The 14577-nt window shown below is 36.7% G+C and overlaps 1 protein-coding gene across 4 annotated transcripts in view; it reads right to left on the reverse strand.

Moving 5' to 3' along the window:
• Positions 1-387: 387 nt before the first annotated feature.
• The window catches only part of PIK3C3 (phosphatidylinositol 3-kinase catalytic subunit type 3), a 188709-nt gene continuing 174519 nt past the window's right edge, over positions 388-14577 (reverse strand). For all 4 annotated transcript variants that reach the window (XM_069075552.1, XM_069075536.1, XM_069075528.1 and 1 more), the window contains one exon: positions 388-1172. In XM_069075552.1, coding sequence (XP_068931653.1) covers positions 1158-1172 — 15 coding nt within the window. In that variant the 3' untranslated portion in view covers positions 388-1157. The remainder of the gene's footprint in view (positions 1173-14577) is intronic.

Genomic DNA, 14577 nt, shown 5'->3' on the forward strand with positions numbered 1-14577 from the left:
ACTTATGTATACGAGTTTATTTTATCTCTATGAGGCCCAAGAACTGGCTGGAAAATTGTGAATTAAACACATTTAAGTAACTTTTATGTTCACAAAGTCTCTCTCCTTTTCCCCTTCCCCATAACCTTATAAATTAGATGGTATATTAATGACCTCATTTTATAGAAAATTTAGGTTCAGAAAAGTCAACTGACTGACTTTCTATGGCAATTAAGTGTCAAGAACAAGAATCTGAACCCAGAGCCACTGGATTCTTTTGACCACATATATCATACTGCATGTAACATTAAACATGAAAGGCACGATTAAACTTAAATCTATGAGTAAACATGATTCCACTTCACAAGTATCAAAACAAAATAACTGAAAAAGCTTATAGATGCAAAGTTTGTCAAAAAAAAGTTTATTGAAATCACAGAGTATATGCTTATATTTATACATAAAAATATTTCAAGCTCGATACTGAAAACTACTACAATATTGCTGTTTGGTTAGTCAGTTAAATTATTTATTTCTCTTCTACTTTACATACTTACAACTTATCTGAGCAATGATCTATATTTTCAAAATATTTCTTTATAAGTAGGAGGAAATGATTGTCTTTTCCAAATGAAAACATTTCCTGACCTGGGAAAGAGTCATTCATAAATTGTAAAATACTAATTATAGGTGCAAAAAAAAAGAAAAATTTACCCTTTCCTTTAAAGATTCTCACCCCAATCTCCAACTCAACCTCCAATCAAACAAAAACCAAGCATAATCAACCCATATCATTATTTATAAGGCCTTAAAGAAGTGAAGGTGATAGTGGACCATCCCAGGCGCTTAAGAATAAAAAGTTCTACATCGGATACATAATTCCTTTGAAAATTAACAACAAGTTATAAACAGTGAAACTTATCTCTCATATTAACAATGTGTACAGTTGAAAATAAATATAAAGAGTGTTTCAAAACAAAATCTTCTGGAACACTTGAAGCAATGGTTTCCCAGGAAACTATGCTCAAGCCCCTGGCATTTCAGAGACCAATGTAGCTCAGAGATGAAGTTTTCTTTTCCATCCAAGTCTTCATTCTCTAAGTATCTTCTAAAGTAGCTTTTTTTTTTAACAAGTGACATGACTTGACATTCCATTATACTGACAGCAAAATTCAGTTTCATTTTCTCCAATACTAGAAAAAATTAAAAATAAACATGAGGGAAAGCACTTAGTTTAAATGTTCACATACAATTATGAGATGTGAAGTTTAGAGTTATAAAAGAAGCACTCAGGCAGGTGAGATCTTTGTAGGTCTTTACTTCAACAATTACAATTTGTATTTTACACACACACACACACACACACACACACACACGAAAAGACTCTGTATTTGCTATGGCATATTAGCAGAAATGAATGAGTTACTTTTAAAATGCCTAAGTTGTGCTACATGATGACAAATAATTGACATCTTTTTTGTTGCATACAGAAAACTGGTAGCATCGAAGGTAAAGAATTTGCTAGCTTCATAAGAGTTCATTGACCAAATAAGGAAATGAAAGAAGAGGCCAGTCTTAATTTTCATATCTTTTTATATACCAAGTTGATACAGAAATACTTCTGTTTGTTAAATAAAATGAAGCAGCAGTTCATATTGAAAAGACCTGGGAGTTCTGTGCCCCTCTAATACAGTAAAAAAAAACTAATGGATAACTTTCAAGGGGGAAGAGTTAACTAATTTGTATCATAAGAAGAACCAGTCTGTTCTGGACCCCTCAATTTTCATTTCCTTGGAAAAATTGGAGAGTGACACCCCTCTCTAACCATCCCCTCCCTCTACCCTTCCAAATCAGGCTTACTGCATAGCTGGTACGGCACATGACCAGTGGTGTTCAGCTAGGGGTTAGAGCATGATTTGAAGCCACCTGCCTTCCCTTTCTACACAGGAAAAAGTGGCTAAGAAAAATAGATAGACCTGAAAAATAATCATCAAAATTTTTATGTCAAATAGGAAAACTTCCAGTGTTGTCTCTCAGCGATGTGTGTTCTTGGCCCTGTGCTCTTCGTTAGTGACTTGGATAAAATCATGGACAACATGCTTGTCAAACTTGCATATCAAACAAATTAATTAATAAATATTACAAGCCTATATGCCAGAAACTGTGTGAGATGCTGGAATTACAAATGTGATGAATGGAGCAATCTCTGTTCTCAAGGATATGCCATTCTAACAGGGATGACAAGTCTATATATGGGTATATACTGAATACATAGAAAAAAGAATAAGAGAAGCTAGAGTGGGGAGGTCGGTATCAGGAAAGACTTTATGTCACAGGTGCCAGTGAAATTGCATTTTGAAGGGGAAAGGATTTTAGAAGGCTGAAGTGAGAAAGGAGAATATTCTCTTTTTTTTTTTTTGGAGGGGGAAGGGCAGGGCAATTGGGGTTAAGTGACTTGCCCAAGGTCACATGGTTAGTAAGTGTTAAGTGTCAGAGACTGGATTTGAACTCAGGTCCTCCTGACTCCAGGGCCAGTGCTGTATTTACTGTGCCACCTAGCCACCCACCAAAGGAGAATATTCTAGGCCAGGACAGTGGCCAGTGAAAAGGCAGAGAGACTGGGAAATGGACTATTATGTATGAAGGACAGAAACAAGTCATTTTTCAGTTGTGTCTGACTCTTCGTGATCCCATTTGAGGTTTTCTTGGCAGAGATACTGGAGTAGATTGCCATTTCTTTCTCCAGTTCATTTTACATATAAGGAAAATGAGGCAAAAAAGCTCAAGTGACTTGCCCAGGGTCACACAGCTAGAGTTTCAGGCAAGATTTGAACTCAGGAAGATGAGTCTTCCTGACTTCAATTCCAGCCCCCACCTAGCTACCCTTTGAGAGGGGAAGTAATATATAATAAAACAGAAAACATAATTTGGGGCAAAGATTGTGAAGAGCTTCAAAAGATAAAACAGAGGAGTTTATATTTTATTTTAAAAGGTCATAGTGAGCCACTAGAGTTTATTGATTAAGTTTATTGATTATTATTGATTAAGTTTATTGATCAAAAAAATTACCTTGACACCAGTTTGAAAAATAGATTACCTCTAGGAGAGAATAAGAGGGAGACCAACAAGGAGACCTCAAAATGATCTTGACAAAATAATGCACAATAAGGACTTCCAGTTAACAAACTGGATCAAGGATTCTGTGTGTGTGTGTGTGTGTGTGTGTGTGTGTGTGTGTGTGTGTGTGTGTGATGGACCAACCCCTTTGGCAGTCTGGTGAATATCATGGATTCCTCAGAACGTGCTTTTTTTCAAAAAACAAACTTATAACTGAAGAAAATGATAAATTTCTGTTACAGGGTAGTGGAAATGAAAATGTATTTTCCCCTCATCTATCTAAGCACATCACTCCTTGGGGTTAAAACCCCTGTAATCAGACAACAGTCAAGATATAAAAAGATCTTTACTGTCTAGAACACTTTAAAGTACAACTTCTTTAGTACCAGGTAGTATAAAAAGTATAGCTAGATAATTATTCATTAAAAAAAAAATTCCGGGGATTTTAGTGTAATACAAGTATACTCAAATTTATGACGTGATGGAATGAATCAAGAGAAGAATGGCATCCAGGAATAAGGATATGATAGTTCTGCTGTATTATGCTATGGTTAAACTACACAGAGTTTTGTCTTCACTTTCAGATGCCACATTTTAGGAAGAACATTGTTAAGTTGTAGAGTATCAAGAATGGCAAAATGTTTTGAGTTTTTGCCATATGAATATTGACTAAAGGAACGGGGGAATGTCTAGATTTAAATGAAGACTTAAGCAGGATAGGATAACTAAAGCATCCTATTAGGAAGAATAGTAAATAGACTTGCTCTGCTTAGTCCCAAAAGACAGAACAAGAAGCTGAAGTAGACACTGAAAACAGACAAAATTAGGCCTAATAAACAAAAACTTTACTGTATTTAAAGCTATTAAAAGTGGAAAGTGGCAGCCAATTGGCTCAGTGGATATAGTGCTGGGCCAGAAGACAGAAAGACTCATCTTCCTGAGTTCAAATCTGGCCCCAGAAACTTACTAGCTGTGTGACCCCTGGCCAAGTCACTTAACAGTGTTTGTCTCAGTTCCTTATCTATAAAATGAGCTAGAGAAGGAAATGGCAAACCACTCTACTATCCTTTGCCAAGAAAACTAAAAATAGGGTCATGGAGGGTCAGACATGATAGAAAAATGACTGAACAACAACCAAAGTGGAATGAGTTGTATTAGGATATAATAGGTTTCCTCTCACTAGATGTTTTCAGCCAAGTGCTGAGTGATTACTTTTTGGTTATACTACAAAGGGGACACTGATTCAAGCATGCGTTGAACTTTACTAGACAGCCATTACTCTCTCCTCCAATTCTGAAACTGTGATTCTACCAAACCCCCTTCAATAATAATAACAACTGGGGTGGCCAGGTGGCTCAGCGAGTAAGAGCACCGGCTCCAGTGTTGGGATGACCTGGGGATCAAATCCGGGCGCAGATACTTAGCACCACACCCAGAAATAACTGGCCGTGTAACCTTGAGCAAGTTACTTAACCCCGATTGCTTAAAAAAATAACAATAATAATTATAATAATAACAACAATAACAATAATAACAATGATGATAATGATAGCTAATATTCATATAGTGCTTACTATGTGCCAGGTACTATGCTAAGTACTTTATAGTTCTATGTGATTTGATCCTCACAACAACCTTGATAGGTAGTTGGTATTATTTTCATTTTACAGATGAGGAAACTGAGGCAAACAGAGGTTAAGTGACTTGTCCAGGGTCATGCAGCTATTAAGTGTTTGAGGCTAGATTTCAATTTGGGTCTATCTAACTCCAGGCCTGGTGCTGGACACTGTGCCACTGTGATAGTAATGGCAATTAAAGATTCCCCTGTATTGGCTTGATTTTCAAATTGATTGTGTTAAAACCCAGAGCTTGTTAATCCCACCTGTGGGATGGACTTGTTGATGTGAAAAGAAAGTCCTGAACTGGGAGGAGCTGGTGACGTAGATTTGGAGAGATAAGAGAGAGGCGGAAGACCTTTTTGGAAACAGCACCTCGTGGAGAGAGAGAGAGACTAAGAGAATTGCTGGTGGCCGCTTTGAATTGCCCTGGACTTTTGAGACCTGCCCCCTGAGCTGCCAAGGACTGAGGAGACATGGCTGTTTTGCTGGTACTTTGTCTGTCTGTTTTGATGTTATTTTGCCAGATTTGTCCACTGGTGAAAGACAGTCCTTTTGTTGAAGAAGTCCTGGAACCTGGCTGTTCGCTAAGAAGCCCTGAGACTGTCCTGCAGACAGAGAGTGAATACTGTCCACTGGTGAGGGACAGTGCTGTTGTTGCAGGGGTCTGGAGACTGTCCTGCAGACAGAATGAATACTGTCCACTGGTGAAGGACAGTGCTGTTGTTGCAGGGGTCTGGAGACTGTCCTGCAGACAGAGTGAATACTGTCCACTGGTGAAGGACAGTGCTGTTGTTGCAGGGGTCTGGAGACTGTCCTGCAGACAGAATGAATACTGTCCACTGGTGAAGGACAGTGCTGTTGTTGTAGGGGTCTGGAGACTGTCCTGCAGACAGAATGAATACTGTCCACTGGTGAAGGACAGTGCTGTTGTTGCAGTGGTCTGGAGACTGTCCTGCAGACAGAGTGAATACTGTCCACTGGTGACGGACAGTGCTGTTGTTGCAGGGGTCTGGGAGCCTTTCTGTTGGTTCAGAAGCCCTGAAGAAGGATTTTCTTGTTGTATGTTTACAGAAATCCTGGGAGAGGGCTTTGCTAATGTGTTCAGGGGTTCTAGGACTGTTCTACAGACAGAGGATAAATTCATGAAGGGATTGGCAATGTATCTTATGGCCTTGCTAAGCCTTGTCTCCCCAGGAACTAAGATTGCTGAGAACTTGCCTCCTGTCAAGATGAAGAAAAGACCTCCATTTGGGTATTAAGTGCTGTGTTTAAACTTGATGTAACTCTGGGGTAGATTCAATTGTGATCCAGGGGTGGGGAACTTTTGACCTTATTGTGCTCTGTGATTGACAAATGAAGGTACTTTACCTATGTTTGGAAACTAATCTCCATTTGAGAAGAGGGGTTTTGTGGTGGACCAAATGAAGGTATAGCCTAGGGGTGGAGAAGTATTTAGAACAGAGACTTTGTAATTGATTGAATGATTGGAAGGTCCTGGGGTGGGGTAGTCCTTGGAGATTATTTAATCACATTTAGTAAATGCTGTATTTGGAATGATGTCATGTTTTGATCTTCTCTGTTCTTGGTTGGTCACTGAATAAATTGGAGAGCACCTATGCTGGTATTCTGAACCTTGGGAAGTTGCCTTTCCTTGGCATTATATTACAGCCACCTAGCTGCCCCTTCAAAGAAGATGCGAGGCGACATTCCTAAAGAGGCTGGGGCATGGAATATTAGAAGAGGGCATCGTGAGGTGAGTCAGAAGAGTCTTTTTTTTTTTTTGAGGCAATGGGGCAATAATTTGCCCAGGGTCACACAGCTAGTATGAGGTAGGAGTTGAACTCAAGTTCTCCTGACTCCAGGGCTTGTGTTCTATCTACTATGCCACCTCGCTTCCCTGATTCTGGAGACTTAGCCTGTAAATATCGCATATGCTAGGGAGGGTAGATATAGGAATTAATTTTGTGGATATATTTGGTTAACTTTCTGATACACATTTTACATATGTTTCCTTTCCAATAAAAACAGATTGGGGGAAAAAGAAACAGAAAGAAAATAAATAAATACTTGGCAGTTTTAGGGCATTACAAATTCAATATGAGCCATTGATGGTGTGATGTAGCATGACTGCCAGAAGTAAAAACTTACATTGTACTGAAAGAAGAACAGAATGTAGACTCTGGGAGAATCCCAATAGTACCAATGTACTACATTTGGCATATTATATTTTGTCTTACTCGCTTACGAGGACCAAATAATGTAACATATATAATTTGCAAACCTTAAAGCACTAGGTAAATGCTAGATATTACTATTATTTAGGGTACTAATCTTAGGAGACATATAAATAACTGACACCTTGAGGGGATTTTTGCAGAGGGAAGGCTCCATCAGGTCTAGGCTGAATTAAATAGATGGCCTTAGATATCTTCTAACTCTTAGAAGTTATCTAGAGAACTTTCAGAAGAGGTAACCAAGATTGTGAAGGTTCTGCAAGGCAAATCTTATAAAGAATACTTGAAAGAACTGAGGAAACTCATCCTGGAAAAGAAGAAATGTGTAGAGAAATATCTCTCTTCAAATATTAGAAAGGTTGTCATGTAGAAGGATTAGACTCACTGTTTCAGAGAGCAAAGTTAGGACCAGTGGGTAAAGGCCTCACATTTTGGCCCCATGTTCATTTGGTTTAAATCCGTCTCAATTTTTTAGCAGAAAAAATTTCAAATCTTTTCCAGTTACAGGGTTTTATTTGGAATTATAAAAAATGTCAGTAACAGAATTTTATCAGAGAATGTAATTCATATTTATCAGAAGTTGTAAAATCACTATAGAATAATTTTAAATTATAGTCTATTAAGAAAATGATACCTTTTAACAAAAAATAATCTCCAATATTTTCCTGTCCATCATATATGAAGATGATATGCACTTTAGTATTTCTGTAGTTGAGCATAGGGAGCTTCATTTAACCTTTTTTTCATTCTTCAAAAGTGACAGATAATTTTGAGACATTTAATAGGCGCTGAAGGGGGATTTTTGTGTTACATATTGTTTTATTTTCATTAATGCTTGGATAGAATGGGGTGAGAGAGTCAAGAGAGAATAAAGAACGACACTTAAGTTGTGAGGCTGGCAGAATGGTTTTGCCCTCAAAAATAGTAAGTTGTAGGAGGTGGGAGTTAGGGGTAAAGATGAGGAGGTCTGTTTTGAAATTGTCTTAGTGAGCATCCAATTTAAGATGCCTGAGAGGCAGCTGGTGATATGTGACTGAAGGTCAGTAGAGAGGTTAGAGTAAGACAGATAGATCTGAGAAAAGTCAACACAGATATGGTAATTAAATCTAAGGGGGCTGATGAGATCACCAAGCGAAGTAGTATAGAGGGAGAAGACAAAAGGGCCCAAGACAGAACCATGTGGGACACCTATGGTTATAGGGAGGGACCTATAAGAGGATCCAGTAAAGGAGACTGAGAAGGAACGTGCCATATCAGCTGTCAAATACTGGTACTTCTATCTCCACAACTCTTTATCAAACCTCTTCTCTCTGTTCACAGTCTATAGATTTGGGTCATATTATAGAAAGACTTGAATGCTAAGTTAAGAATTCTGAACAGCATTTCCCTAAACAAAACTATAGTGGTTTGTTAAAATACCTGAATTTTCTAATTTTATACCACTTTATTCTTCACAGCTTCAAAGTGGTAATTCAGAAGGCAAGAAACAAAATAACAGAAAAATTGAGAGTCAAGAGTAAAGAACAGAAGTAAAAAGAGAAATTAGGATTTTAAGTTTATAAATTTTAGGAAAGATCACTGATAGTAAAGTTTTACAGATAGGTAAAAATTGGTTAATCAATAGGAAAAAATGATACAGACAACAGGAAAAAAATGCAGATTTATGACCAGGAAATAGTTTTTAAAAGCTTTTAAAAATGTTTTAGGGGCAGCAGCAGAGTGGTGGTATAGCATAGAGTCTTCTGGATTTATTTTTAGAGGACCCAGATTTATATCTTGGCTCTGTTATTTACTAGCTCCGTGAACTTGGTTAAGTCTTTTTACATGTCTGGCACTCTACTTCCTTATCTCTAAGGAAATGAAATGGACTAGATGACCATTAACTTTCAGCTCCACATTTTCAGCTCTACCTATGATTTCAAGGTATGGCACTACATAAATTAAACAAAAATATACATGAATAAGACATGCATGAAAGGAAACTCCTCATCTTCACACTTAAATGAATTATGAGTTCACAAAGGAACATCATATATATGTCTTTGACAATTTCTGTGATGATCTCTATCTAGCAGATTATTAAAACTTCCAAACGTATGAAGAAAGTACTCAGAAAAATGAAATCTGTGCTTTTCTGTAGCTGAGAAAACCCCTATTACTAAATTCACTTTCTATCCTCTAACGGCTTTGATAAGAAACAAACATTCACGGAACACTGAAATACAACAGATACTGTAATAACTGAGCATAATAAAAACCGTTAACTAAGCAGGTACAACCCTCTTTGATGATTATGTTCAAGTGTTTGCATATTTTCTTTAAAGAAGATAAGGAAAATAAATGCATGTGAATGGACAGTAAACTAAAGGCCATTTTAACTAAAAGAACTGCAGGGTATTCTGCTGACCGCTGCTCCAATAAGCAACTAACCATAAGGCCTCAACCCATTTATTATGTAACAAATGCCTGTTTAAAAAAAAAGAAGAAAAGAAAACATTGTGAGTTTAATTGCTGTTTTTGCAGCAGTACTGATTGCAGAGCACTGAGAGAATACATTGGGCAAAATGAAATTCAAGACTGGTTCTGGCCAATGGGCAAAACAAACACGATATTGCATATTTATGTAGTCTTAATTGCTCCCAGTGACCCCACTATCCACCAACTTTTCTTGGCTGTTTGTGTAGCTGATAGATATCTTTATTGGGTGGTCAGATGAAAGGGAGGGAAGAGAAACATTAAAATGTCATTTATAACAAACCACAAGTGCATTTAAAACCTTCCTGCTTGTACTCAAGAATATTAATGTATGATAAACTGTGGTGTGGATGTACGCTAAGAAAAAAAATAACCTAATACCAATCCCAGTTCAAATGGTTTATGAGTAGACAGGACGCTAAATTATACAAACTGATTTTACATAGTCCTTTGGTGTTACCCAAATGCTTTTTTTTTTTTTTACAGACTACTGAAAAAAAATTCCTTTAGGTATATTGACAACTGGCACAAAATATAAGTGATATGAGAGGCTGAGGAATGAATTACTGACCTAGTACCAACCTGACCTTAGAGCCAAGCTGTTCCTGCATGGCATTTAGACAGTGTTCTGTTCAAATACTGCAAAATACCTTCTGCCTTTCATTTCTACATGATTCAAACCAGTATGAGGCCCACAAGATATGGTCCAAATTAGTACTCAATCTTTACTCACTGGGTTATCATTTTCAAATCTGAAGTGGCTAGGATCTTACCAATTAAAGCGATAGGATATTTGGACAAAGGAGTAGATGGTATAGAAAGGAATACAAGGAGGGATGGATTTAGGAGGGTACTAAACCAAAAGAATATAACCAAAGGAATATAAATATTTGCCTTTTCCACATGGTAAGTGGAGTAAATGTTAATCACATTAAGGAAATTTGCCACTGGTCACCAAGGATTAAAACCAGAGGGAGGCTCTATGTTGACTCTAGAGAGATCTGAAGTAGACAGAAGCAAAGTGAAAGTGAAAAAGAGGTCAAATTTGAAAAAGGGATACAACTGTATATGGATACTATTCACAAAAATAGAGAGGCCTTCAGAAAAATAGAAGATCATTAAAAATTGATTTGATTTTTAAAAATTAGAAAAACCTGCTAACCAAATACTTTCATAAAGCAAATAAGAATCCAATTAAACTTAACAGATCTGAAATTTTAGAAAGTAATATATTACACCATAACAGTGATATATGTTATATCTTACATGTATATATTTACACATAAAATATATATTACAATAGTGTATGTCACATCTAAAAGTCAAATGAAAGCAGCAAGGCCTAACAGCAATGTTAAATTGTCATTTTATAGCATTTCTGTTCTCAAGAATTGTTAAAATTAAGACTCTCCCCTGATGAATATGAAAAAGTACCTGCATTTTTCACAAATTTGGTATTTCATATCAGGGACACTCAGTAAATCCTTCACGGGCTGATTTTGCTAGGAAAGGAATATGACCTTATTGAAAGTAATAACCAAATTATTATTGGTAAGATTAGCAGCTTACATTTTTATAATGCCTTGCAGATTACAATGTGATTTGTACAGTCAATCCCATTTTATTCTTACAAAATTATGTGAAATGGGTGATATAAATGTTATTACTCTTGCCCTACAGAGAAGAAAACTGAAGCTCAGGAGTAGTGACTTGTTTATGGTCCCATAGTTGGTAAGAGGTAGCAACAGGACTCAAATCCAGATACCCTAACTCCAAATTGTGTGCTTTTTCCATTATGTTACTATGATGAGCTATATAATTCATACTGTTGTCAATTATTTCCTTACAAAAGAGTATTTGATCTTTAGTAGTACTGTAGCATAGGTTATTAGGAGAGACTGTTAGCTAATGTTCAGACATAGTCTAAAGAAATATATTTTATGGCTACTGTAAAAAACTGGTAAATATCCAAAAATTATAAATAAATAAGTAGATTATAGATTGAAATTTCTACTTTCAACATGTAATGAGAATCCATTCAGTCTAACTCATACTTAAGAAACTCCTCTACAAGATCAATCAACAAGCATTTATTAAGCATCTACAATGTGATGGTGATCCAGATAAAAATCAAACAGTCCCTACCCAGAAGTAGTCTGGCTTTGCTTGAAAATCACCAGGGAGGGGGACATATCACCTTTTGAAAAAGCTCAGTTCTCTCTGAGAAAGGTCAAAGGCCACAAGTTCCCCACCCCTGGTCTATCTAATTCATATTAACTTTATTTCTATACCTTTCTCTTTGCAACCTCCACCCATTAATTAATTAATTAATTTTGCTCCCAAGCAGTATAGAACTAATCACTCTTCCAAAAGCTTCCCTACATCATCTATTTTTTTTTGGCAAAACATTAGTCCATTTTTCATATAACATGATCTTCCCCATCCTGGTTTCCTTCCTTTAAATGCTCTCCAACAGGTTAATGTCCTTTCCCAAAATGTGGTACCTTGCCCAGAACTGAATATAATACTCATAATACTGCCTGACTAGGGCAACACTACACTGGACATTAGATTCACTTCTCACCCAGATGTTTTCCTGGACTTCATATTCTCCAGAAATTCATCTCTCTGCAAGATGAAATCAATTCTGAAATTCACTTCTCAGCACCTGCTGCCCCTTGGGCAATTCCCTCCTCCTCCTTTTTTTTTTTTGCTTTTTGGAGGGCAATTGGGGTTAAGTGACTTGCCCAAGGTCACACGGCTAGTATGTGTGTGTGTGTGTGTGTGTGTGTGTGTGTGTGTGTGTGTGTGTTAAGTGTCTGAGGCCGCATTTGAACTCAAGTCCTCCTGACTCCAGGGCCACTGCTCTATTCACTGCACCACCTAGCTGTCCCATTCCCTCCTTCTGATGGGTCATTGTAAAGGCAGAAAATAAATGCATCTTCACTGATACTCTACCATAATATGAAGGTTTCTGTAGGAATTCACCTCATCTTTTCCAAATCAGTTGATTTCCTAGACTTCATGATCTTTACAAACTCATCTCTCTGAAAGATGAAATAAGTTCTGAATCTTTCACCTCCTCAGATCATCTGTAGGACTTCATCATGCTCCTATACCCACTTCAAAACCTTTCCTACACCCTGCCAATTTAATCCTTCTAATAATAGTCAGAAGAGGAAAGGAATGAACAAAGAATAGCAAAATGCAACGAATAGATCCTTTTTCAAAAAATAGGAAATACTGTTAAACTCTAATTCCAGGATTACTGACTCACCTAGAGTCTGTCTTTAAAAATTAGCTAGAAAATGGATTTAGGAAACTGTTCCCCTAGGGCAGAGTTCTAGGTATGCAATTTCAAGGCCCACAAACCTAAAGAAGAATATTCTACAAATATATTAACCAGATATCAGCTATATGCACACTCCTAAGGTGGAAATCGACATACATCTTTAACACATAAATTTGCTGCTAAGCAACAAAATGTAGTACCTTAAGTCTCCAGAGTAGGGCATTGACATCTTTCAGAATTTTAATCTAACAATATCTTTCAAGGCTCTAGGAGGCTGCTGTCTTTTGGAGATAAAACTTTTAAAAAGTCACAAAATTTCAAAATAGGATTGGAAGAGACCTCTCTCTCAGGGGCCATCTGGTCCAATCCATATAAGAGAGGAATCTCCACTGTGAAATACCCAACAAGTGGTAATACAGTCTCTGCCTGAAGACATCAAGGGAGGGAGAACTCAGTTCCCTTCAAAGAAGCCCATTCAATTTTTGGACAGTTGTAATTATTAGAAACTTTTTCCTAATATCAAGTCTAAATTTGCTTCTTTGCAAACTTCCATCCACTGACCTTATTTCTGTCTTCTGGAGATAAAGAACAAATCTAATACCTTTTCTTCACTTCAACTACTTAAAGTCAGTTACATGTCGCTCCTGAGTCTTTTCTAGTCAATAATATAATTAGAAGGACTGGACTGATATAATTAGAAGAACTGGTAGGATAAGCTGGACTCAAAGAGTAGTTGTTAATGATTCAATGTCACCTTGGCAAGAAGTCTCCAGAAGTCTACCAAGGTCTATCCTTCTGAATATATTTTTTTTACTGATGTCCTGGATAAAGTGATAAATGGCAAACTCATCAAGTTTGTGGGTGACACATACCTGGGAAACACAGTCAACACATGAAATGACAGAGTTAAGACAATCTTAACAAGCTAGAGCACTCAGAAGAATCTCAGAAAAGAAAATTCACGAGTACTTATGAAGTTGTTTCAATTTTCTGTGTGTGTGTGTGTATGTTTGCATATGTTAACTTGCTCAGTGAGTTATCTGTGCATAGTGGTTAGACTTTTTAGGCAAACAGACTTTTCCTTGTCACTGAAATTGTTTCCATTTGTGTTTAAAGAATTTCATTCTTGAATATCTTCTATCTTTACTGAGCTGACTTATCCTGTGGCACTTTTTTTCATTGGGACCATACCTATCTTTCCTCTCAACTCTTTGAAATCTGCTTTCAAAAAAAAACTAAGTTATATGTCAAACCATGCTGACATTTTCTCTCCATTTTTATTATAAAACTCTAGGAGGCAATGGTCACTTCCCTCCAATGTGCCCATCATTTCCTCTAATCAGTTCATGATAGTAAGAATCAAATACAGAACAGAATTTATCCTTGTTGGTTCCTTTGACTTTTGAAGGATGAAATTATAACTAAGGCAAATTAAGAAATTATTAGCAGATGTCTGAAGCTAGTAATAAAAAACTATATATTCTGTTTACAGTAGACTACACTGCTTTTAAAAATTGTTTTGATGAACTGTCAACTTGTCTCTTTAAATTATCCTGAATCAAATTAAAATAATCCATCAATAAACATCCACTATCTGACTGTTATATGTATAGTTACGATCATATTATCATGAGAAAAGTTTTAAAAAATCATTTTATGGGTCTTAAAAACTCTTCCGTCTTTTATAGCTGCAGGTATGCTATACTATTGAGGAAGCATGCATATTAGCCTTGACTAAAGAAACAGATGGCCAACATCAAAATTTGAGAGTTATGTGATTTATTAGTATCACTGCTTAGCAAATACATTAACTAAATGTAGGACTTATAGTGTGGCAGTCATCAGAGAAAAATGAACTTCC

Source organism: Petaurus breviceps, unplaced genomic scaffold (genome assembly GCF_028583685.1).
Source record: "Petaurus breviceps papuanus isolate PSGF00001 unplaced genomic scaffold, PetGlider_PUasm1.0 151, whole genome shotgun sequence".
NCBI lineage: Eukaryota > Metazoa > Chordata > Mammalia > Diprotodontia > Petauridae > Petaurus > Petaurus breviceps.